At 42.9% G+C, this 21,557-nt stretch overlaps 3 protein-coding genes across 4 annotated transcripts; 1 reads left to right on the forward strand and 2 right to left on the reverse strand.

Moving 5' to 3' along the window:
• Positions 1–532: 532 nt before the first annotated feature.
• On the reverse strand, positions 533–3,658 carry si:ch211-107o10.3 (uncharacterized protein LOC407663 homolog). Its single transcript, XM_061276120.1, has 7 exons — positions 3,278–3,658; positions 2,632–2,772; positions 2,372–2,563; positions 2,121–2,282; positions 1,945–2,061; positions 1,676–1,877; positions 533–1,543 (listed from the first exon to the last, which is right to left on the reverse strand). The coding sequence occupies exons 1-7, from the start codon at positions 3,351–3,353 to the stop codon at positions 1,447–1,449; spliced, it is 987 nt and encodes a 328-aa protein (XP_061132104.1). The 5' UTR covers positions 3,354–3,658; the 3' UTR covers positions 533–1,446.
• Positions 3,659–3,895: 237 nt separating this feature from the next.
• Positions 3,896–6,140, forward strand: tmed3 (transmembrane p24 trafficking protein 3). 2 transcript variants are annotated; one of them, XM_061276121.1, is made up of 3 exons: positions 3,896–4,121; positions 4,955–5,200; positions 5,291–6,140. In XM_061276121.1, exons 1-3 carry the CDS (start codon positions 3,975–3,977, stop codon positions 5,522–5,524), a joined length of 627 nt encoding a protein of 208 aa, XP_061132105.1. In that variant the 5' UTR covers positions 3,896–3,974; the 3' UTR covers positions 5,525–6,140. The 2 variants fall into 2 exon arrangements, with proteins under 2 accessions (XP_061132105.1, XP_061132106.1); XM_061276122.1 differs by having other exon boundaries at positions 3,980–4,121; positions 4,932–5,200.
• Positions 6,141–8,135: 1,995 nt separating this feature from the next.
• Positions 8,136–18,013, reverse strand: znf710b (zinc finger protein 710b). Its single transcript, XM_061276123.1, has 5 exons — positions 17,896–18,013; positions 10,810–12,396; positions 10,193–10,384; positions 9,929–10,100; positions 8,136–9,775 (listed from the first exon to the last, which is right to left on the reverse strand). The coding sequence occupies exons 2-5, from the start codon at positions 12,352–12,354 to the stop codon at positions 9,597–9,599; spliced, it is 2,088 nt and encodes a 695-aa protein (XP_061132107.1). The 5' UTR covers positions 12,355–12,396; positions 17,896–18,013; the 3' UTR covers positions 8,136–9,596.
• Between the last annotated feature and the right edge of the window lie 3,544 nt (positions 18,014–21,557).

Below are 21,557 nucleotides of genomic sequence, written 5' to 3' on the forward strand. Positions count from 1 at the left end.
GTGTGGTCTGAGGGCTATTGGTGTACCACTAAATAATTGTTACTGCCACACATCAGGTTAGACTAAAAAATTCAAATGTTAGATGATATCCCAGAGTTTGAAGTTTAAAAAAAATCCCATCTGTTTTGCACCAGTAATCTTGGTGCAACATTTTTTTTTTCTGATTGTTGGATTGTGTTTTTTTTTTTTTTTTTAATTATGAATTCTATTTATCACTGTTATACCATTCATCCATTTTCCATAGCACAAAGTAGGGTACACCCCTGGACTGATTGACAGCCAACATTCACACCCATATTAACAACTCTGGACCATTTAGAGTCTAAATTTTAGACTCTTTAATGAGCCATGCATGTTTTTGGAATGTGACAGTGAGAGGAAGTTGGAGAAAAGCCACACAAGGATATGGAGAACATGTAGACTCCACACAGAAAATCCCAAGATGAGACTTGAACCTCCAATAATATAAATTTAAGATAATGACGACTAGTGCAATAGAAAATGGATGAATGGGAGTTCTCGTAAGGTTAGAAAATGTAAGTATACAGACCCAAAGTCACAATATTTTTTGTTTTAACTTAAATATGTTTAATTTGGTGCACATAAATTGTCCTAGCACAGGGGTCATGACAGAAGGGAGTTGTTTCATAAATTTTCATTTATGTTCAGTCAAATGTTGTAATATTAGAAAAAATGTTCAAGACTTATTTTATTCTCTGCACGTTTGCGTGCCAAGGTTGATTCATGTTGAAACTTCACTTTAAACTGGAACTGCAGGTATGCAAATACATGCAATATAATGAACTGGATTTAAAACAAACTCAATAGTTGAATTACATTTAAAAAAAAAAAGATATACAGAGGATTCAAAAGTCTACAGGCCACTGTTGTTGGGTTTTGTGATATAAAAAATGAGAACAAAAACAATCATTTTGAACCTTTGTTTGCTTTTCCTGACTTTTTTCTTTCGAGCACAAACCTGAAGGTTTTGTAATAACACTGCTAATTACCAAACAGTGACACCACCTGTCACAAGAGGGTGTGCACACTTGTGCAACCACATTATGTCAGTTTACAGGTGTAGATCGCATTTTAGGATTAAAGTTTTGGAATAATTTTGAACAGGGGTGTGTAGACTTTCTCCATCCATAGACAAAAAGGACATTTGCGACAAAGGACATACTGGAAAGAAACTTACATTGAAAAAAATCAACTTTAATGACAATGAAAATGTATGAGTAACAGTCTTTTCTACATTTTTCTCATCACAAATTGATCTTTTTTAATACTACAATTTTATTGTAACTCTTGTGTCCCTAATAATTTCACAGATCACAGAATGTTTACAGTGCAAAGTTTATGGGTCTCATTAAAACCAATGCGGGGGAAGAAAATGCAGTAAATGACTTTTTTGACCTGTGCATCATGAATAGCGGGATACTGACTTCAGACCAGGTCGACCATGGAAGAACTGAGACTCCACAGTTTCTTGGCCACGATATCATCCAAGGCCGCTGGGGCAGGAGTCTTGGGGGCGCAGTCACTGTTGCAAATATAAGGAGAGGACACCACATGAACATGGACTTGAATATGAAAATATCCTAAAAGTCTTGAAAGCTAGAGATTGGTTCAAAATGTTCCATTTTCTCATATTTTTATCTTGAGTGATCCTTGCCTGTAGTAGAGGCCACTTTCGTTAGCCAGGCTCTCGTCCACGGCACAATAAATGGAGGTCTGAGCTCCTTCCTGGGGAGTTTTGATGGTCATCAGGTAAGGCAGCAAGAGCAGGTTCTTCCACACGGATGTAGGACTCAAGTGGCGGCCCAGCTCGGTCCGGGCCACGCCGGGGTTGAGGCAGTACATGTTCACCCCGGTGCCTGACGATGGGAATCCGTTTAGCGCAAAATAAAACATCACCGAAAATGGATGTTGATTTTAGTGCACCTTTCATCCTGTTGGCCAGTTCTCTGCTGAAGAGCACATTGGCCAGCTTGCTTTGGCGGTAGCTTACGTTAGGTTGGTAGTCTAGCTCCAAGTTGATGTCCTCAAAGTGGATGCGACCTGGAAGAGGCCACTCTTACCATAGGTACATCAAGAAACTAGGAAGAAACAAACCTTACCCTTCTCATGCTCCAAGCTGGAGACGATGACGACTCGACTCGGCGCGGACCTCTTCAGCATATCGATGAGAATGTTGGTGAGCAGGAAGTGTCCTAAGTGGTTGACGCCAAACTGCATTTCAAAGTTGTCGTCCGTCTTCCATTTCGGGCACATCATGACACCTGGGAAATAAACAAGAAACTTGAAACAGCTCTCAGATACATTTAATTGTCGGAGCCCGAGTTGGAATATCTTAGTAGAAAAGACAAACCTGCATTGTTTATGAGAATGTCCAAGCGATTCTCTGTCAACATAACCTCCCTTGCCAAGTCTCGGACTGACTGCAAGGAGGCCAGATCCAGCTTCTTCACCACCACATTGTCGTTGCCACTCTGCTGGCGGATGTCGTCGGCCGCCATGTGGGCTTTGGTCAAGTCCCTGCAGGCCAGGATCACTCTGGCCCCTAAGAAAAAAAAAAGGGGTGCTATCAAAAATTTTTTAGATAAGAATCAAGGGATGCTGAGTGCTTACCTCGTCGCGCCAGATCCAGGGCTGTCTCCTTGCCGATGCCGGTGTTGGCGCCCGTGATCAGCACTGTTTTCCCATCCAGCCTGGCCTTGCTCCGACACACTTCCCCCGCCATCCACCTCCGCAAGGCCAGCAGGCTTGCCCCTGAAAGAGTGAAAACATGCTATGAAAGCGTCCAGCCATGGTTGTTTTTTTCAATCTTTTTATTCCAAAATGTCCCATCAAAGGTGATTCCGGTTAAAGGAAAATAAAGCAATGATGTGTCAATGATGTCATATCTGTTCTGATGTCACGCCTTTAAAAAAACAAAAACAAACAAAAAACATCTTCAGCTGTCCGCTTTGCCTGCTTCTTCTATATTGACAGAAATGGTCGAAACAATATTGTGTGTCACTTATAATAAAACACAATTTCCCCCCCTACAATTACAAATTAAAGTGCAGACTTTGTGATGGCTGGTGGTGTCCATTGCATGTGGATTTCTATGATGTGCTGTGATCTATCCTCCAACAATTTGCTCTTGGCAAGATTACTTTAAAAAATGTCAAAGTAATCGATTGTACCCACCCCCATCCCACACTCGCGTCGACGGTCACCATGGAAACGTATTAAAAACATGATCAATTAAAAAAATGTAAATCCGTTTTACCTGTTACAACTGCGACGGTGATACCGATGGCGTGCGTTTTAACAAACTCCCTCGCTGTCTCAACGTAGAGTTGCATTTTAGTTTTTGTTAATGTTGTTAATAAAAGAAAAGTCAATTAAACAATTGAAGGAGTGTTTTTAACTCATTGGCGTTTGACCCTTTTTGGTAACACTCATCAAATCACTACCTAGAGCAACAAACGTGATATAAAACTGTATGAGCTGTAACCTGACGTGACACTTTAATAAACGTTGGCACAAAGCGGAAATGACGTTTTAGACTTTTTTTTAAATTTAATTAATACGTTCTCTCCGGAAGCTTACATTAATAGTATAATTTAGCGGTTTTACTTTTACAATCCAGGTCTTTTTTGATTTCTTTTGTTCAATTTAAGAGCAATCTGGTGAAGCTGAAATGCGATGGAAAAATCGACATTGCGTCGCTTTTTTAACTGCTTTTATTCTTTTAACTTGGTTTCCATTTCCTGTTTCACGATTCAGAATTATTTAATAGAAACAAATATAATATATATGAAATGTTATTTAGACACAATATTTTGGCAGAGGAAAATATTTAAAAACTATTAAAACATAATATATCGTAACCCGGAAGTGTCGAGCCGCCGTGCCACGTCACAGGTAACTATCAAGTAAGCAGTAGTGTAACATCGCTTATTTCATGCGGTGCTACTGTAACAATGCAACAGCTGGTATCGCTGGCCTGTCTGCTTTTCCACGTTTTCGTGGTGTTCGCCACTGAGTTCACGTTTGAGCTTCCCGATAATGAAGAAATATGTTTCTACGAGGAGATGGAGCATGGTGACCAGTTTGACTTTGATTTCCAAGTAAGTCATAGCTGCATGTAACGATCTGCTTCCTGCGATAAAGCTGCTTGACTTTTAAGTTTCAATTTTTATGTTTTATGTGTATTCATCCATGCATATACGTGCATTTAGGTCAGAGGTTAATAGAAAAGTTTGACCAAATTTTACATATTTTTGGGGGATTATTGGAACAGCTGTAAAGAGCCTAACCTGATAGGATCAATACAGGGTACTCGGTTTACGACAGAGCGACGTACGTAACGGATGTAAGTCGGAACGAATCAAGTGACGTTAGTCAATAATTGTATGGAAAAGAATTATAGTCCATAAATTTTATAGTCCATAAAATGTAAAAAAATGGCCCATAACCCTTCTTGTCCTGGGTTTACGCCATGCCATGTTTTATTTTTTAAAATAGAATATTTTATTTGGAGCACAAAAGTGAAGAAAAAATATGACAACGTTAAAACTGTAAAGTCACAACTAGAGTACATTAAATTTGGATGCAAAACACTTGTTGGCAAGAAGTATAATCGGTGGGTAGTAACAGAGTTTGTCTATTTAACCTAACACAGGTAGTGCCTAAGGCAGGTCATTAACCTAAACTAACTAGTAGTAAGGACACAATTCCAGTGAATATTTTAATGCAAAACTCTGTAAGACCTGGAATTTAAAACAAACAAATGAAAACTGGTTTCTCTGTAAGTGTAACACCATGAATTTGAAACAAACAAATGCAAACTGGTTAGCATGTAACTAGTTAAATGTGCATTAATGTCAAAACTGTATGTGAGGGACAATGTAGATCTACTATACTAATTTATCATGCAGTGATCTCTCAAATGTCTTCAAAGGTGACATCTGGAGGAAACTATGACGTGAACTGTTATGTGGCGGACCCTCATGATAAAATCTTGTACGAGGAGGAGAAGAAACAGTATGGCAGCTTCTCCCACACCACCGCCATGAAGGGTGTCTACAAGGCCTGTTTCACCAACAAATTCTCCACCTTTTCACACAAATACGTCTATCTGGATTTCCGACACGGTGGCGAGAAACCTCTCCTGCCCGACATGACCAGAACCACAGCGCTGACTCAGGTAAAACAGTCTCATTTTTTGCTGAATGGCTTTGTGTCGCATAAAAAAAAAAACATGGTCACTTGAGTTTCTGGTCTTTTTCCCTCACAGTTGGAATCAATGTGCGTGTCAATCCACGAGGTTCTGAAGGTGGTTTTGACGTCGCAGAGCTGGTACCGGCGCAGGGAAGCACATGACCGCATCAGGGCAGACCACATCAATAGCCGCGTCACTCAATGGTCCATCGGCGAAACGGTTCTGCTGCTTGTCATCACCGTGGGACAAGTCATGTTACTTAAGAGCTTTTTTACTGACAAGAAAGGCCCAGTGGCCGCCCCGACTTAGACACGTCTCATTCCAGCACTCCAGGAGTGCACCGTTTTTTTTCCTCAGTTTCTTACAAATTGTTTGGAAAGCGATACCACTCAGGCTTGTTTGAAATTCGATTCTTTTAGTGATAATTTATTTTACGTTACTTAGTCATAGTGCAAAGCGGAGGAACCAGGTTGCCAAGGGTTGCAGTATAAAATGTCATTGTTACTCAAGTTGAAGCTGATATGTTTTAGTGTTCTTGGTCCTAAATTATGTGAGGAAAAAGATGTTTGCGGGAAAAGAGTTTCTACTTTTTCCATTTGCTATCAATGTGATTTATTTTATACTGAATGTTGGTGACTTGTAAAATAATAATAATTAATCTTATCCCAAGTGACTTCGGTAGGAGGGGAACCCTGAACTGGTTGCCAGCCAATCACAGGGCACACAGACAAACAACCATTTGCCCTCACAATCGCACCTTTGGGGAATCAGGTGTGGTCAATCGGCCATGTTTTTGGGAACATCGGATAAAACCCATAGGAAACCCTCGTGGGCATTGGAAGAACATGCCAATTCCTCACATGAAGGATAATGTAACAAAAGAATGTTCATGTTTGAAAAATTGAATTCATATTCAACATAGAAAGGCTGCTTTGTTGTCATTCTGCATCAAGTGAAGCTAATGGACAAAAGATGACGGCCGTCACCATAAACTATGAGGTAAGGGCCTGAATATTCCTCTTGTACTCCAGTTCATAACACGACAAAACTTTTAGCCACTAACTAAATTCTGATTTGCTAAGTACGAAAACAAAAACACGACTGGGAAAAAAATGTCAAAGCAGTAAATAAAGAAAAAATAAATGACAATGTCGGTCGGCATCGCTGGAAATAATTTGGTCAACGTCAGTAATTACCACTTATTTCCAGCAGATGTCAGTATTGTCCCCGGGCATGAGGCGTTCACTGCTGTGCCCTACAAAAAACAGCCATTACATTTTACAAAATTGAACCGATTCATTTTAACTACTGAAATTAAAATTCCCATGATTTGAATGCAGCAATCTGAAAGGCCATTTCTGACTCGGTCATATCAGTAAATATTTGTTAATAGTACTGCTGTTGATTATGACTTTATTACAAGTCATCTGTCTTTATTTCCATAAAAATCACCCATTATATCGTCTTGATTCTCGTCGTTTTCAATATATTGCTTATTTTCAGTATGGCCCAAATGTGTTGAGAGAATGCTGCTATAAAAACAACCAATTTGCCCTTATTTTTTAATGTCTTCTTTAGAGATGCACCGATCCGATATCTGGATCGGATATCGGTCCCGATATCAACAAAATAGATGGATCGGGTATCGGAAAATACAACCGATCTGTGAGCCGATAGTAACAATGAGAGCGCCACTGCCCCCTGCTGTAGTAAACGCGCAATTACACTTTATTCTAGTACTGCCAAAAAAAAAGCCTGTTCCCCAGGGTCAGACGCGCCCCCCCAGGAATAGCACCGCGCCCCCCAAGGGGGGCGCGCCCCACTATTTGAGAAGCACTGCCTTAATCTATTGGGACGCGGGCTACGTCATACGTCAGCAGCACGTGTGCCGCATGCCACGAGAGTTTTCTAAACAAACGCAAACATGGAGCGAACGTTCGCTTCTCTTCCCCGGGTTGCTAAGCGGACGTCAAACCATGCGCGTTCGCTTCTCTTCGGGTTGCTAATGGGACGTCAAAGGCTGCGCGTTCGCTTCTCTCCCGAATGGGGGGGGGCGGAGGCTAATCGGATGTGAAACGCTGCGTGTTCGCTTCTCTTCCGGGGGGGGTGTTAATGGGACGTCAAACGCTTTGTGTGGCGGGCTCTATCTAGTGTGGAAACTGAGAAGCTGAGCTCAAGCTTCTTGTGCGGGCCATATTCAATTATGTTTTCAGAATTTGCTGCGGGCCAATAAAAACTGGACCGTTAGTTTGGACACCCCAAATTTAGAGCAAAGAACTGTGTAGTCTGCCTGATGCCATTGCCTTTGGTCTTTTCTGTTCCACATGTAGAGTTATGTAGCTTGTTAAGTTTGAACTGGACTGCCCCTACACCTGTCTATGGACCCCGTGGAGGCTATTTTGTGTGTTTTGGGGTGTTCTCTTGTATTGAGGGGTGCTGGTTGGCCGCTGTTACTTTTTTTCCTTTGTCTTTTAGCTTTGTTTTGCTTTGATGGCTTTTATCTTGAGCACTTTCTGCCTTTCTTTGTGGCACCGTTGTGTGGCAGCCTTATGAGAGCCTATTGAGTTGCGCTCATGCCATCTGTGTGTCTTTTGTATACCCACTCTGTGGTATGAATACGGCTGGGGCCTGAATTTCCCCACCCCTGGGGATCAATAAATATACAATCAATCAATCAATCAAGTCAACCATAATATCGGATCGGTATCGGGTATCGACCGATACGCAAAGCCACGGCATCGGTATCGGTATCGGAACTGAAAAAGTCGGATCGGTGCATCTCTAGTCTTCTTAGATTAACTTGATTTACAGATGTATACGCTTAAAGGCACGTCAGTCTGATTTAATTAAAAGGGGTTAACAGTGGGATTCAGATTACTTCTAGAATTTAAAGACTCAATGATGACATGTAGGCAAGTCATTTAAACTAGAGATTTTTTTAATTAAATAATTCATAAGTCAGTTCCCATGATATTTGAAGTCCTCATCAACTAGTCCAGTGATTCCCAACCGGGGTGCCGCCGTGGCACACTATTGTGCCTCAATAGTTCACGGGAGCTGCAGTAAATGATTAAATTCCAATTAATATGTCAGGATATGATGTATTAATTACAAATATATCAATTAGGCCAGTTACAGGAGGAACAATGACTCGCTCTTCTATTTAATAGCCTAAGGTACAATAAAGCTCCCACTGGGTAAAAAATAATTTTTTGAATGTGAAACGTGTGCCTCGGCTCAGCAGGGGTTGGGAAACACTGACTTGGTCGACTGTTGCGATGGTTTTGTGTGCATATCGAAGTTGACTGACCTGCATGGCAGGACAGGGGAAGCAACAAAATTGTCAATAGAAGCAGAACTAGTCTCAGTCCACTTTTAACCCACATTTCTTTTGAACATGTACACAAGCCACACTTCGGGAGCTTTTCAAACGTTTTTGACCAAACCGAATAGAAAGTCAAATGAAAACAAGTTCTTCAGAAAACAAGCCTCCCGGAATGGCTTCGAACCACAGTTTGTCTCAAGTTTACAGTAACGGAAATCATATTGACAGAGCTTTTTACAATCTTGTTTCCTCCAACCCAATGACTACCACCTTCTTTAAACCACTCAAAAAAAAAAAAAAAACTTCCTTAACAAAATCTTCATGTGACGTTTGCTCAATTATTCAAAAGGTTAAGAAAAAATAGGTTAGATCATTCTAAACTGCATATTAACTTATTGGGGTGAAAACCTGCTGATTGGTGTAGATGAGGGAAACAAGGTGCTGATACTACTTCAGTCCTTTCACCACAAACATTCCTGGAGCTCTCAAAACTATGAAGGGTGGACAAAAAAAAGGGAAAAAATGTACTAAAATGAAAGATTTAGACAGTAGGAATTTAAACAGAGGAAGGAGCACAAGAACTATTCTTTTTTTCGGTAGCGACTACAATGACTAATACTTTCGAGAAGTCCAGGTAACCTTTGTGATGTGCTGACCATATCTGAAGCGATTCCAAATACCAAGAATTCTTGCAAGTTGAGGCAGAAATGAGTCTACAGACGTGCACATTAGAACTGTCATGTTGAGTAAGTGCGTTCAAACCTAATAAGAGTTGAGGATGTATTAAAGATGGTGTTTAAATAGACTATATAGCGCGAGTACATTGTCGTTTTCAGTTCAGACAATAAGGGTTGCTTGTGCATGACTCACATCGAATGTTATTGATGAATATGGAACTTTTTTTCTTTTTGCATTTTTTGTAACAAATCCACACACAACATATAAGGTTCGAGTCAGTGGTGTCCCAAAAATGAGCAGCTCAATGTCAGTTGTTAAACCTTCCCTCTGGGCAAAATACACACACACACACACACACACACACACTCGTTTGTCCACTCAGGGTGTGGTGTAGGTGCTGGTGTCCTTGCCGAAGTTGTAGTACTCCTCCATGTCGTCCATGTTGGCTGTAGTCAGCTTGGTGAGGTTTTGCGAGCCGTTATTTTCCATGTTGTCCCCGGACGGGAAGTTGAAGTTTTGCCCTTCGTACTCCGCCTGGCTCTCCATTTCAGGAAGTACTTCAGCGGAATAGAAAAAAAGAAAATGGGTTTAGCTTATCAGCCAATCGGAGAAGGCTGTTTCCTGTGTCGTTTTGAATAAATGCTGGTTTTCTGTGCCGACCAACCACCTGTTGAGCTTAATGTCTGTGTCATCGCTCCATACTTGCTCACCTTGTCCTTCGGGTGACACATCCATGCCGTGCTTGACTTTCATGTGCCTGCTTAAGTTGCCCTTCAGATTGAATTTGCTGGTGCAGTAGGGACACTTGAAGGGTTTACTGCCAGCGTGCAGATGCATGTGGCCCAGCAGGTTGTACATTCTGTTGAAAGACTTGCCACACACCTACAAACAATACACAAAAATATAAAAAAATAAATAAAATATGCTACTATGTTAGTGAAGGACAAGTGGCACCCTGCTGGGCAAATACCGGCCTTGCATTTAAAGGGTTTGACGGGCAGGTGGACGATCATGTGGGTCTTGAGCGTTTGCTTCTGGATGAAGCTCTTGAAGCACACGTGACATTGGAAGGGCCTCACGCTGTTGTGGATCAGCATGTGTCTCTTCAGGTTGGCTGACAGTGTGAACTCTCGTGAGCACACTTCACACTTGTGCCCTTTCATGCCCTGCAAAGGTGCCAGAGAAATTTAGCCTTCGAACATGAGACATATCGGGTTAAAATGATGAGTTCCTCCATTAAAATTGATTCCCCTATCATTTGTGATTTCCCGAAAAACTCATCTATTTGCAGTTTTCGAGTGCAGGTTTCCAATTTGAAGATTTTGCCTTGGCGCCATCTTGTGGCTTTATAATTCAAAGCATCTTGGGCTAAACTGCAAAAACTGCTTTTTTCTGCAACCAGGTTCATTTAATCTCATAAATTACAATTTGCTACAAAGATTTGCTTGTTTTTCCAATTGACTTGAACATAAAATGTGGAGTGTTTTAAAATGATTCCTCTTGGTCTCATTTTCACCAGGCATTTGAATTTGTGGTGTGACCCGAGCTGTCAATCCCACGAGTGACCCACAGATAGTGAAGACGAGCTTACCTTATGTGTGAGCGAGTGCTGGCGGAGGTGGTGCAGCTGCATAAACTCCAAGCCACATTGGGAGCAGGTGTAGGGTCTGGGACTCTGGTGCTTCAACAAGTGGTTCTGGAGCTGACTGCGGTAGGCAAAGGATTTGTTGCACTCCGTGCACTGGAAGGTGTGGGGTCCCTGGTGGCTCGTCTGGTGGCGCTTGAGGTGGGCGTAGGTGGGGAACTCCAGGCCGCACTGCGAGCACACGTGGCAACGGCCGCGCTCGTGCTTGACCTCGTGCGCCCGCAGCTCGCTGGGGTAGGCGAAGCCGCGGCGGCAGAAGCGGCAGCTGTACGGCTTGACGTCGGTGTGCTGCAGCATGTGGCGCTTCAGGTGGCTGGTCTGCGTGAAGCCCTTTTTGCACACGGTGCACTTGTGAGGCCGTGTGCCCTGGTGGGTCAGCAGGTGAGTCTGGAGGTGGCTGGGCTGCTTGAAGAGCTTGCCGCAGTGGGGGCACGCGTGCGGCTTGATGCCGTTGTGGCCCAAGATGTGCGTGACCAGATTGTACTTGGACGTGTACGACTTGTCGCACATGCGGCACTTCCAGCGCTTCAGGCCGTCGCCCACGTCCACGCAGTACGACTCGTCGATCTGGATGTTGATGTCCAGGCGGTCCACTCTGCGCCCGCCGTGTCGCCGGGGGGGCTGCGGAGGCTGGGGTTGCTGGTGCTGCCCCCCTCCGCCGCCGCCCCCGTCCGTCCACATCATATTTTGGCCGCCGTCTTCGTATTCGCTCGGCATGGACATTTCCCCCGAGTCGTAGCTGCCCACTTCGCTTGTCTGGAAGTAGCTGCTGATGGCTTCATCTTGCTGGTTAGGCTTCATCATGTTGTTGCCCTGATGATCTACCTCCTCCTCACCCTCACGGACGCCTCCAGCGTGGCCTCCCAAGGGGCGCTGGCCCTGCAGTCCTCTGTGCTCCGCCCCTCGGTGGGCCACTTGGGCAGGAGGAGGAGGAGCAGGAGGAGGGTGCACGTGGGCGCCCGCTTGCTGCTGGTTGGACGCCTCCCGCTCGCACTCGGAACAGTTCTTGTTGGTTCCTCTCAAGGTGGCCGGGTCCACTTGAACCAACCCCCCCCTGGGAGCCATATTGTTAAGCATGTGGACGCATGAGGGCATGACAGAGTTCACCACTTCTCCTTTTATGTGAGGAACGGTCCCGTCAACACCTTGGAGGGTGTGGCGATCGGGGAGCACCATTTTCACATCAGGGTGCTGAGGTGGCCCCTGCTGCCACCGTCTCTGACTGCAGCTAGGTTGCATCTGTCCCTCCTCCGCCAAGTTGTCCCCGAGGTAATCTCCGTTGGCGCCGATGAGCTGGTCCGCGTACTCGTAGTCCACGCCGTCTACCGGTGGCGCCGGCGACTCTTTGGGCTCGCCGGTGTAGAAGCCGTTGGGTGCGATGGTTGCGCCGAAGACTTCATTCTGGGAGATGAGACCTAGCACGGCAGCCTGGGCCAAGGACAGCACGACCACTGGATCTGTTTGCGTGCCTGTGTCCACCAACCTGGCCATTACCTTGGGCTCACATCTACCCAGGCGCCGGCTCGCCTCCTCCTGGAATCACAGACACAGATGCTTAGTCATGAGAGCAATGAAGAAATGCATATTTGTCGTAGCGCCAATACATGACATATAATAGACACCAATGCTAAATCCAGCCAAGACACCATCCCTGATCCAACAAGCTTGCCATGTGTTTTCCGCGTTGAGGGGGATTAGATGACCCACCAAGATACACTACTCAACAAACGGCCTACGAGGGAAGGAAGGGAGATTAAGATTAAAAACAATGGGGGGTAAAAATGTAACAAAAAGATGACAACAAAATGGATGGAGAGGAAAGATCGAAGCAGACAGGAGGGAGAGGAGTGGGGGGGAGGGCAGAGAGAGAGTGACGGAGGAGAAGAGGATGAGAGCCATATATAAATATATGTAGGGAGACAGGAGGGAAGATGATCAAGACAAAAAAACGACAAGCAGACTGAAAAAAAGCACTGCTTAAGGACCAATTGGAACAAAGTTTAAAAGCCCCTTAGTTAAAAAAAAAAAAAGGAAAAACACTAATGACGCCACTGTGAACTCACCACATTTCTTCTGCTGTGAAGCTTCAGGTGCTTTAAGGATCTCATCCCTGAGAGCGACAGTGCCGAGTGAGATGAGGCTCTCTCGCTATTTATACGCCGAGGAAAACGGGAGGCGGTACCTGTCTCAGTCTACCTCCCTTCATCTCGGCCAAACGAACAAGCCGGCTTTTTTTTTTTTTTTATAAAAAAAAATAAAATAAAACTGAAGCCTTATCACGAATGCTCGCCGACCAGCATCTTCTGTATTGCAAACATCCATCATGCATCAGTGTGGAAAGGCGAAGACAAATGGGAGAGCGGAAGAATCTGTCAGGTGACTGACGTGTGGAAGAGCGAATGAAGAATGAAGGAGAAGAAAAAAAAGAGGGAGGGGAGAGGAAGAAACCGGGGCACTGTGAAGTAACGCTTTTAAAAAAGGTCGAGGGAACAATAATACCTTGTGTTTTTGTGATATTTTTATTAAATTGTTAAGAGAATTCCATAAAGTAAATCAAGCGCATTTAATATACAAATAAAAATAGAAATATGGCATGATGTAAAAATTAATTTGATAATAAGAATTAGATCAAGATTTATTTGTTGAATCAATCAAACTACCAACAACATTGTGCTCAGGTCTTGATTTGTTTCTGCGCTGATCATATTACATCATTTTGAAGGTGAGCAAATGTATTTATTGATGCATTCAAAGCGCTTGTCACACACAGGATAAAGTCTGACCTCTCATAATATTTCCATCGGGTTGTGCTCTAGCCACTTGTTGCGTGCATATGCAAAACACCCGGCAGGTTTTGACCAAAGAGCGAGTTAAATAACGAGACTGACAAGCACGAAAAGAACGGATCGACATTGTCTCTAAATGTTTGCCTTTGTCAAAGTTTGTATTTTCAACCTCACTCATTGGGGTGGCCGGAAGGGGGGAACAAACAACAGGATAGAGAGAACATGGAGAGAGAGAGAAAGGAGGAAGGCTGCAGAGGACAAAATGGGGGCACAATAGCGGAAGTAGGGGAAGAGAACAGATGACTGCATGGAATGAAAGAGAGATTGAAGGGGGAGGAGATAAAGAGAAACAGGCTGGGAGGAGGGAGAGAGAGAGAAAGAGAGAGAGAGGTGGCAGTGGGGGAAGGGAGGATGGAGAAGAAGAAGGGAAAAAATCAAAAAGGAAGAGAGGGAGGATGATTGGAGAAAGTGAAAGAGAGAAGAGTGACATGGTAGCAATGGAGCGAGAGAGAGGGGAGGGGGAGGAAAGGGGAAATGAGAGAAAGAGTGAGAGAGAGTGCACAAAGCAAAGCCTCACAAAAACATGGCTGCAGCAAAGAGAGAAAAACGGGACTTGGGCATTGCTGGTTTGGGTGCTGCTTTGTTTTTTTTTTTACGTCAACACGCGTGACAATTAAGCATGTGTCACCTGTCACCACCAGGCTGGCGTGCCATGTGTTCCAAAGTCTTCCATGGACACATCATTAGGTACACTCGAAGAGGTCACTGCTTACTTGAAGATTAAACTGAATATAATAACCTTCAAGACGCAAACTTGACCATTTCAGGTAACCTTTGGAATCTTTTGGCAGTACTGACTTGGTAATAGCAGGTACTATTTTGAATATCAGGTCAGCTGGGGATACAAGTGTGGCGAAGCGATGCCATATCGGTGCGAAATTGCAGTCCTGGCCGATCGCTCATCAGATGAGCACAGCCCGTTTCTCTGCGTACGCTAGTATTGCACTTCCCCTTTGCTGCAATGTTTCATTTCCTCGCTTCCGTCGCTCTCGTCTAGAATAACATTCAATATCATTACCGCGGCCCACGGCAAGAAAACTTGCTGCGTTACACAATGGAAAGCAGAGACGGCAAACACAGACTTTCAAACTGCTTGCATGAATTGTTATCAGGCTGTTCCACTCCAGTCCTGATGGTGGCAGTAGTGGTCGTTATGAAGTGGCCAACTGCCAAGCAAGCAAAGCAAAACTAAAAAAGTTATTATATTTTCCTACTCGATTCCTACTAAGGTAAGTGCATCTTTTTTTGCATTAAAAAATAAAACATTTAGCTTCTAATTAGAATAGCTCATCTTTCTATCCAACAACATCAAGTTGTAAACTCGATTTGAAGCGACATTAATAGCTGAGCATTTGTCAGTCAAAAAAAAATAAATAAATAAAAATGCCCACAACCAAAGTCAGTGTTACCACTGGTGCATTGATGGACAAAAAAAAAGGGAGACATTGTTACAGAAAAGAGGAATGGAGGAAGCCATGTGTATAGGACACACACACACGCACGCACAGACACGCAAAAGCTAAAATTACATTGAAGCGGTCACAAAGTGGGCCAAGTCGGTCCCCCCCCAGAATTCACATGGAATAGTCTAATCCATTTAATCTTAAATCGATCTCGAGACCCCGGGAAACAGCCTGCTAACTAGCACACAAACAAATCTCAACAACACCTCAATCTGTTAATTTGTCAGACTGTTCTGCTGACGGTAAGAATCTTGGTTAACCCGTCAGCAGCTTTTGTTTTTGCCATTGTTTAGCTTTTAAAGTGCCAGTTCTCCTATTAGGCTTTAATGGTTAGTTGTCCATCTTATAAGAGAGTTAAGTTTTGAATTCATTTGTCATAATATTGCATGCCAAGCCCCTAAAAATCCAGTAGGCTCCTATGCTCAAAGCTCATTATTAACGGATTCACCAACGTGTTTTGTTTTCTTTCAATAATGAGGCAATTATTTTCATGCAGCTTTTATTTTTCTTTAAGGGTTTTCCTGGCACTCGTTAAAAAGTAGAGTACGCTCAGCATGGTTGGAACGTACATACCCGACACATTCGGGTTGTCTAATTCCAGATTCATCAGCCTCTTTTTTTTTTTTTTTTAAACAAAAACTCGGCTTGGCTCTACTCAACGCTAAACTTGAGTTCGAAATATTTATAGACATTTTCCAATTCCATGTAAAAATATCCTTTTTAAAATATAAATCTTTTGATAAATATATATATAATTGGTGAAGGACATTTAGTCAAATGTGTGCCACTTTGTGTGACTGAGGCTTAACTGCCACCATGACAAAGCTATGCATCAATTTTAATACAGCAGCCAGTTAATTAATATTTAGCCAGCGGCCATTAAACAGCTTCATACTATCATCAGCCTTGACAGCATTGCAGAATTGTGGACACTCAAAACCTGAGTAGCTGCAGAGACTTAAACGAGTTTCTCGGTGAACTCTACACAGAGAAATACATCAGGCCGAGTCCCCCCCCCCACCCCCCGCTCCCCATCGGGCACTGAGAGAGGATGAAAGTCAAAGTGGCATCAAAATGGGTCACTTTGGCAACCAGTAGAAAATGTGCAGCACGAAGGAACATCTGCATCGTGCTGATACCAGAGTGACATTTTACTATCACCATCCATGACTCATAGACCGACAGGAAGAAGAAGAAACGGTCTACTTCTGTTTAGCGGCAGCCACTTTGTTTCCAGCACAGCACTGGACCGCTGAAGCAGGGTGCACAAATACTGATAATCACGATTCATTTCAGCATTTTTTTTTTTTTGGTTAAAAGTCAGCAAAGGCCAGATTGTCAAATGTCTCTCGTGCTCTCACACGTTTTGATCAATTAAAAATTGTGACGTGCAGCTTACAGAATCAGCATACCATCGACTCTCGGACCAATAGGGTGACGTATTAGGACACACTTCTAATCAATCAATCAATGGTTGCAACTGACACCTTTGTTCCCCTTCTTTTTCAGGAACCGGGTGCCCGAACATTTTTGTCAACATAGTTGGATCCTGAGGTGAAAAAGTCAAGTGTTGGTTGTTGCGGCCAGCCAACGCGAGGGAGTCGAGTGTCAAAAATTCCATGGGAAAAGGTGCGCCTAAAATGGAATCTTTATCACAAAGAACAAAAGCTGAACTGGAAAACATGCTAGGACACATCCACAATACCCTTCTTGGCAACTTCTACATAATAGCTTGGTTGGTAAGTGAATTCACCCAAATCCACCAAAACTAAAGAGACAGTTTGTTTCCTTGCTGCCCGCAATCTCCTGTTGGATAAAACTACCAACCCAAGATGGAATTACCAGACTCTTGGTTGTTCTCGCTCGTTCCGAACAATACACTCAATGCGTCATCTGTGCAGTTAGTTACCCAGCAAAACTAGTTTGAAGGCAGGTTCCGTGGCTCCTGGTTAACAAAAGCGCTACCAAATTTTACAACCAGTAAACCGTAACGGAGCATGCCTTCTTGTGTTGTGAGATGGAACTTTTGCACAAACTAGGTAGGAACCTTGAGAGGACAAATATCAGGATAGTAAACGAGGGGTCTCCAGTATTTTGCAGGAAATATGTTTCGTCTCGCCCTCAGAATGCAAGCACTTTCTGTACCCTATAAATATAGAACTACGTTTATGCCGTTTTTAGGCTCCTTGCATCAAAGTGCAATGTCAAGTGCACAAAAGTACCAACCAGTGAAAAGCCCCAATGACCCCGAGAGCACGATCGTATACTTTTAAATTATATTAACCGGTTAATGTTATGCAAGAAAACAAACATCAAAAACATTAAACGACTGAATATTAAGTATAAGATCGGGGCCTGTGTGCGAGGCATCCCCGTGTTGCGGGGCAGGGATGGGCAGAGCGGGGCTAATGTGGCCTGGTAGCCCCGGCTCCTGCTCCAGCATGCGGCTCGTCCACCCCTTCCCTCGGTGCCGACTGTTTTTGGCACGGCCCGACATGCCCAAATCCACAAAAAAATGCAATCGACCGTCTGTAGATCAGCTACGCCGCTTGTTTGTGGCACAACACAAAAAGAAGCGACCGCGGAAGAGATGTGGTGGTCAGCCCCCGAGCGGGGGAAATCGAACCAAGTTACCGTTGAAGCAGTCCGAGCAAACACTTTCATAAGCGATCACCTCGCTCCGATGTCCGGAAGGAAGGAAACTAGCGAACATGGTAGCTTACCTGGTTCCAAAACGGGTTTATGGTGGCGACGAGACTGGTGGTGGTTTTTGAACGGAACGAAGAAAAGCGGTTGGAACGACGGACAGCGGCCGTTGTGTGAAGCAGGAGGGAGGGGGGAAAGGAAGAGGAGGGAGAGGAGGGAGGGGAGGAGCTGACGTGATGAATAAACAAGAGCGCTTCCTTTCCTCCTTTCTCGCCCCTAAAACAATATTCTGGGCTCTAAATGTATTTTTTTTTTTTATGTATCGCGTTTGTAGCAGTCAACATAAATAGCAGATCTCACGTTTGTTTTTTTGTTTTTTCAATTGTCTCTCGCGCTGTTTGCACGAATGTAATACTCAAATTGACGTAAATGTTTTTTTAGATGAGGCAAATGCAATCGTAAAACGCTATTTAGTGTTAAAAGTAAAATATGGAAGCCAATTTGACGTTTATAATGTTTACGGTTTTGACGTCACTTGTGTCGTTTCGGAGTGATCCACAAGATGGCGTCATGCCTTTTAGATTTACATAAAATGTCATATCTTCTCTTCCAGTCTATTGTTTCATGGTTTTTCATGTGCACGAGTATAAAATGTCATTTTGACTAATTATCAAGCACAATTAAGGCAGTGACCATAAAAACACTTTCCTTTTTTTTTAGCTTGTGCTCTGTGAAAACGTCAATGTGGGACTGAATGGTAAGTTTTTATAATAATAATAATAATAATAATAATAATAATAATAATAATAATAATAATAATAATAATAATAATAATAATAATAATAATAATAATAATAATAATAATAATAATAATAATAACAGTCTGACTCTCGAGTCTTTCATTGCATGGAAGAGGATTCGGGTCAGAAGAAAAAAAACTGACTTTTTTCTCAGAATTTTGACTTTAAAGTGAGTATCTGAAATTGACAACTTGACACTAGAGGGCGTTAACACCCCATATTTAATCCTAACCAAAGCTGCTTCAAGTCTCAGTGAGGCCTCCCTGTGATTAACGTCCCTTCATTAGTTTTCTCTTGATCATGACGGAGCATAGACTTCCTATTATATTCTGAGAGTTTAGGAGCAAACCATTGTTCAGAATCTCAGCAGTAAATCAATCGTTTCTGTGGTCACCGGGTTCAACTTCAGGAAAGATGGCCGCCATATTTATTTTGGATTAAGTCAGAGAATGAACAAGAAAAATGAGCACAACATAAGCAAAAATTAGATAGCCCTGAGTCGGGTGGAGTACAATGTGCTCGCAAATTAACACTGTGGTGTTAGCTCGTATTTCAAACAGATTTGACTCAGCAAAAGAAGAAAATTATTAGTCCTGACCCGTGGACTCATAGAACTCTTTCACCAGTTCAGGGCAGAAAAACAATTGATGCTCACATTCCAAGTTTAGTATTCAATGAACTCATCATGCATGTCTGGAACGTGGGAGGAACCCGGAAATAAACGTGCAAACCCAGATAGCCCGTATAAATTGTTGCAAGCGCAGTAGCAGACAAACATTCAAATTCGAACCCTGAACCTTAGAACTGTGAGGTCGATGTGCTAACCATTAGGTCCCTGCGCTGCCCAAGCTTGAAATTACGATTTTCGACGATGCATTCTAATCTGGACCTGCATGGCAATGAGCTGAATGCATTTGTGATCGTGAATAAGTATTACTTGTGGGCGCCAAGGCGCTGCAATCGCCTGCCCACCTCCTCATGTCTTTCATGCACAAATAACCACAAGTTTTTTTTGTCTCATATGGCAACTGTTCCACTTTCCTTCAGGTAGAGCAAAGTTCAACCGGATAATAACGAGTGACCATTAACCTCTTCTTCTGATCAAGACTTGTAATTTTTGATGAGGTGTGTGTTGTTGGTCTTCACGAGATGGAGCTCTCAGTACATGCATGCCAATTTTTTTTCCTCGCACCATGGGGTCTTGCGCATTTCATCAATAGGTAAGAAAATCAGAATGTATGTAGCCCCACTTCAGAGACAATCTACCAGTAAATATTGGGTTGTCCATCCAAGCGAGCCACTTGCAGCTGACATCTGGTTGCGAGGATGTGAAGCATGTTGCATAACAGTCAATGAGAAACAGACATTGTGCGAGAGGAGGAAGAAGGAAGAATTAGCAGCGGGCCTCTCGGCCTGCATTTCAACCTGTTGTGTCATCAAGTAGATTAAACAAAAAAAATCACAGATGTACGTATGAGCACGTGCGTGTATATAAAACACTTGCAAAATGATTTATTTGCTAAGATTTTTTACTCATGTCTCTATAATGTTTGACTCCTTCCAAATGGCAAATATAGTGAGCAATTATGGATATGTTAATACAGAAGGTAGATCAAAACCGTGCATGATTTATACTTTTGATTTCTTAAACGATTGTTATCTTTAAAAGCTATTTTTTGTCATCTATCAACAACACGGAAAGAGCCAGATCGATACATTTATCAATCTGCACTGCGATCTGCTCGCAAAAGGCGGGACAATTAAGTATTCTTCAAGATGATTGGGTGACGTGACAATTTGTGCAGGCTTACCAAACTGACCAATCACGGCAACGTAAATCCTGATCGGGAAGTAAAAAACAACAAAAACAACAACAACAGAAACCTCTTTTCCAGTTCAAAGTCTACAAACTCCTCCAAAAAAAAAACTGAGTAAATCTGCGAGAATTATTTGCTACTGGTGTCGCCATATTACTTTTTGTATTTTCCCGACGTTTCGCGTTTTAGCGGCATCTTTATATCCCGCCCCCCCAATTACATTGTTGCTTTGTGATTGGTCACTGGATGACCGGCTCAGGAAATTAGCGGGCTCAGGACAAGCCGCATTCTCTATTTTCGTGTTTTTGTGAACTCACAAATACTGTCATAATTCATCTTACATTGAGAGCTCTCTTCAAATTGTTTAGCAAACGTGGTTTTCTTTAATTAACACCCACACCAATTAGTAACCGCATAATAGAGGGAGGAACACGCAACCGAGCATCTGTTCGTAGTACTTGGATCCACGGTATGTTTTGGTTGGGCGTAACAGAATGAGCTCATGGCAGTGCTTTGCTGAGATGTACATACAGGGCGTGTCTGGGCAGCTCAAATTCACGTTCAAATTCAAAACTTATCCCTAGAGAATGCAGCTCGAGATTGCATAAAACTCTCTTTCCAAGAAAAGAAAAAAAAAAGTTTTTGTCTTTAAGCGCGCACGTTCCTGTGCAGCTGTTGCGGAAATTCGATTCCATATGTTAAAATTGGCTCAGTCTGCTCAGATCAGAGCTAATATGGTTTGATGGTGAGGAAAACATTTGTAGAACTGGTGGCACCATTTCATACAAAATTCATGCATGTGAGTTCACGAAACACGTGACCAAAGTTGGACGTGCAATGTTTTCATATATCGAGGTTGCAATGTTATGAAAGTGGACACTTTCATAACATTGAGGAAATTAGCCGAGCTGTTGACCTAGCATAACATTCATCAGAGCAGCATATCTTCAGGAGAAGTTTGAGAATTTGTCTGGATATTACTTTGCTTTTTGACAACTAGTACTAGCTGTTTAGGTTTAAATTTAGTTACAAATGCATGTGGAGGCTTACCAAAATCTACGAAATGAATAAAACTCAACAATGTTTTCCATTTCGCCAGAGTTTTCTCTCTTTGTCATGTGA

The sequence above is a fragment of the Syngnathus typhle genome, linkage group LG4 (genome assembly GCF_033458585.1).
Source record: "Syngnathus typhle isolate RoL2023-S1 ecotype Sweden linkage group LG4, RoL_Styp_1.0, whole genome shotgun sequence".
NCBI classification, from domain to species: domain Eukaryota; kingdom Metazoa; phylum Chordata; class Actinopteri; order Syngnathiformes; family Syngnathidae; genus Syngnathus; species Syngnathus typhle.

Bases quoted from the DNA above. Each gene is read 5' to 3' on its own strand.
- si:ch211-107o10.3 (XM_061276120.1), bottom strand. From the start codon at position 3,353: ATGCAACTCTACGTTGAGACAGCGAGGGAGTTTGTTAAAACGCACGCC. The intron at 2,773-3,277 runs GTAAAACGGATT...TCACTCTTTCAG, and splicing joins CACCGTCGCAGTTGTAACAG to GGGCAAGCCTGCTGGCCTTG. The intron at 2,283-2,371 runs GTTTGTCTTTTC...TTTATTTCCCAG, and splicing joins CATTCTCATAAACAATGCAG to GTGTCATGATGTGCCCGAAA.
- tmed3 (XM_061276121.1), top strand. From the start codon at position 3,975: ATGCAACAGCTGGTATCGCTGGCCTGTCTGCTTTTCCACGTTTTCGTG. The intron at 4,122-4,954 runs GTAAGTCATAGC...ATGTCTTCAAAG, and splicing joins AGTTTGACTTTGATTTCCAA to GTGACATCTGGAGGAAACTA. The intron at 5,201-5,290 runs GTAAAACAGTCT...TTTCCCTCACAG, and splicing joins GAACCACAGCGCTGACTCAG to TTGGAATCAATGTGCGTGTC.
- znf710b (XM_061276123.1), bottom strand. From the start codon at position 12,354: ATGGCCAGGTTGGTGGACACAGGCACGCAAACAGATCCAGTGGTCGTG. The intron at 10,101-10,192 runs GCCGGTATTTGC...TATTGTTTGTAG, and splicing joins TCAAACCCTTTAAATGCAAG to GTGTGTGGCAAGTCTTTCAA. The intron at 9,776-9,928 runs GTGAGCAAGTAT...ATTCCGCTGAAG, and splicing joins TGTGTCACCCGAAGGACAAG to TACTTCCTGAAATGGAGAGC.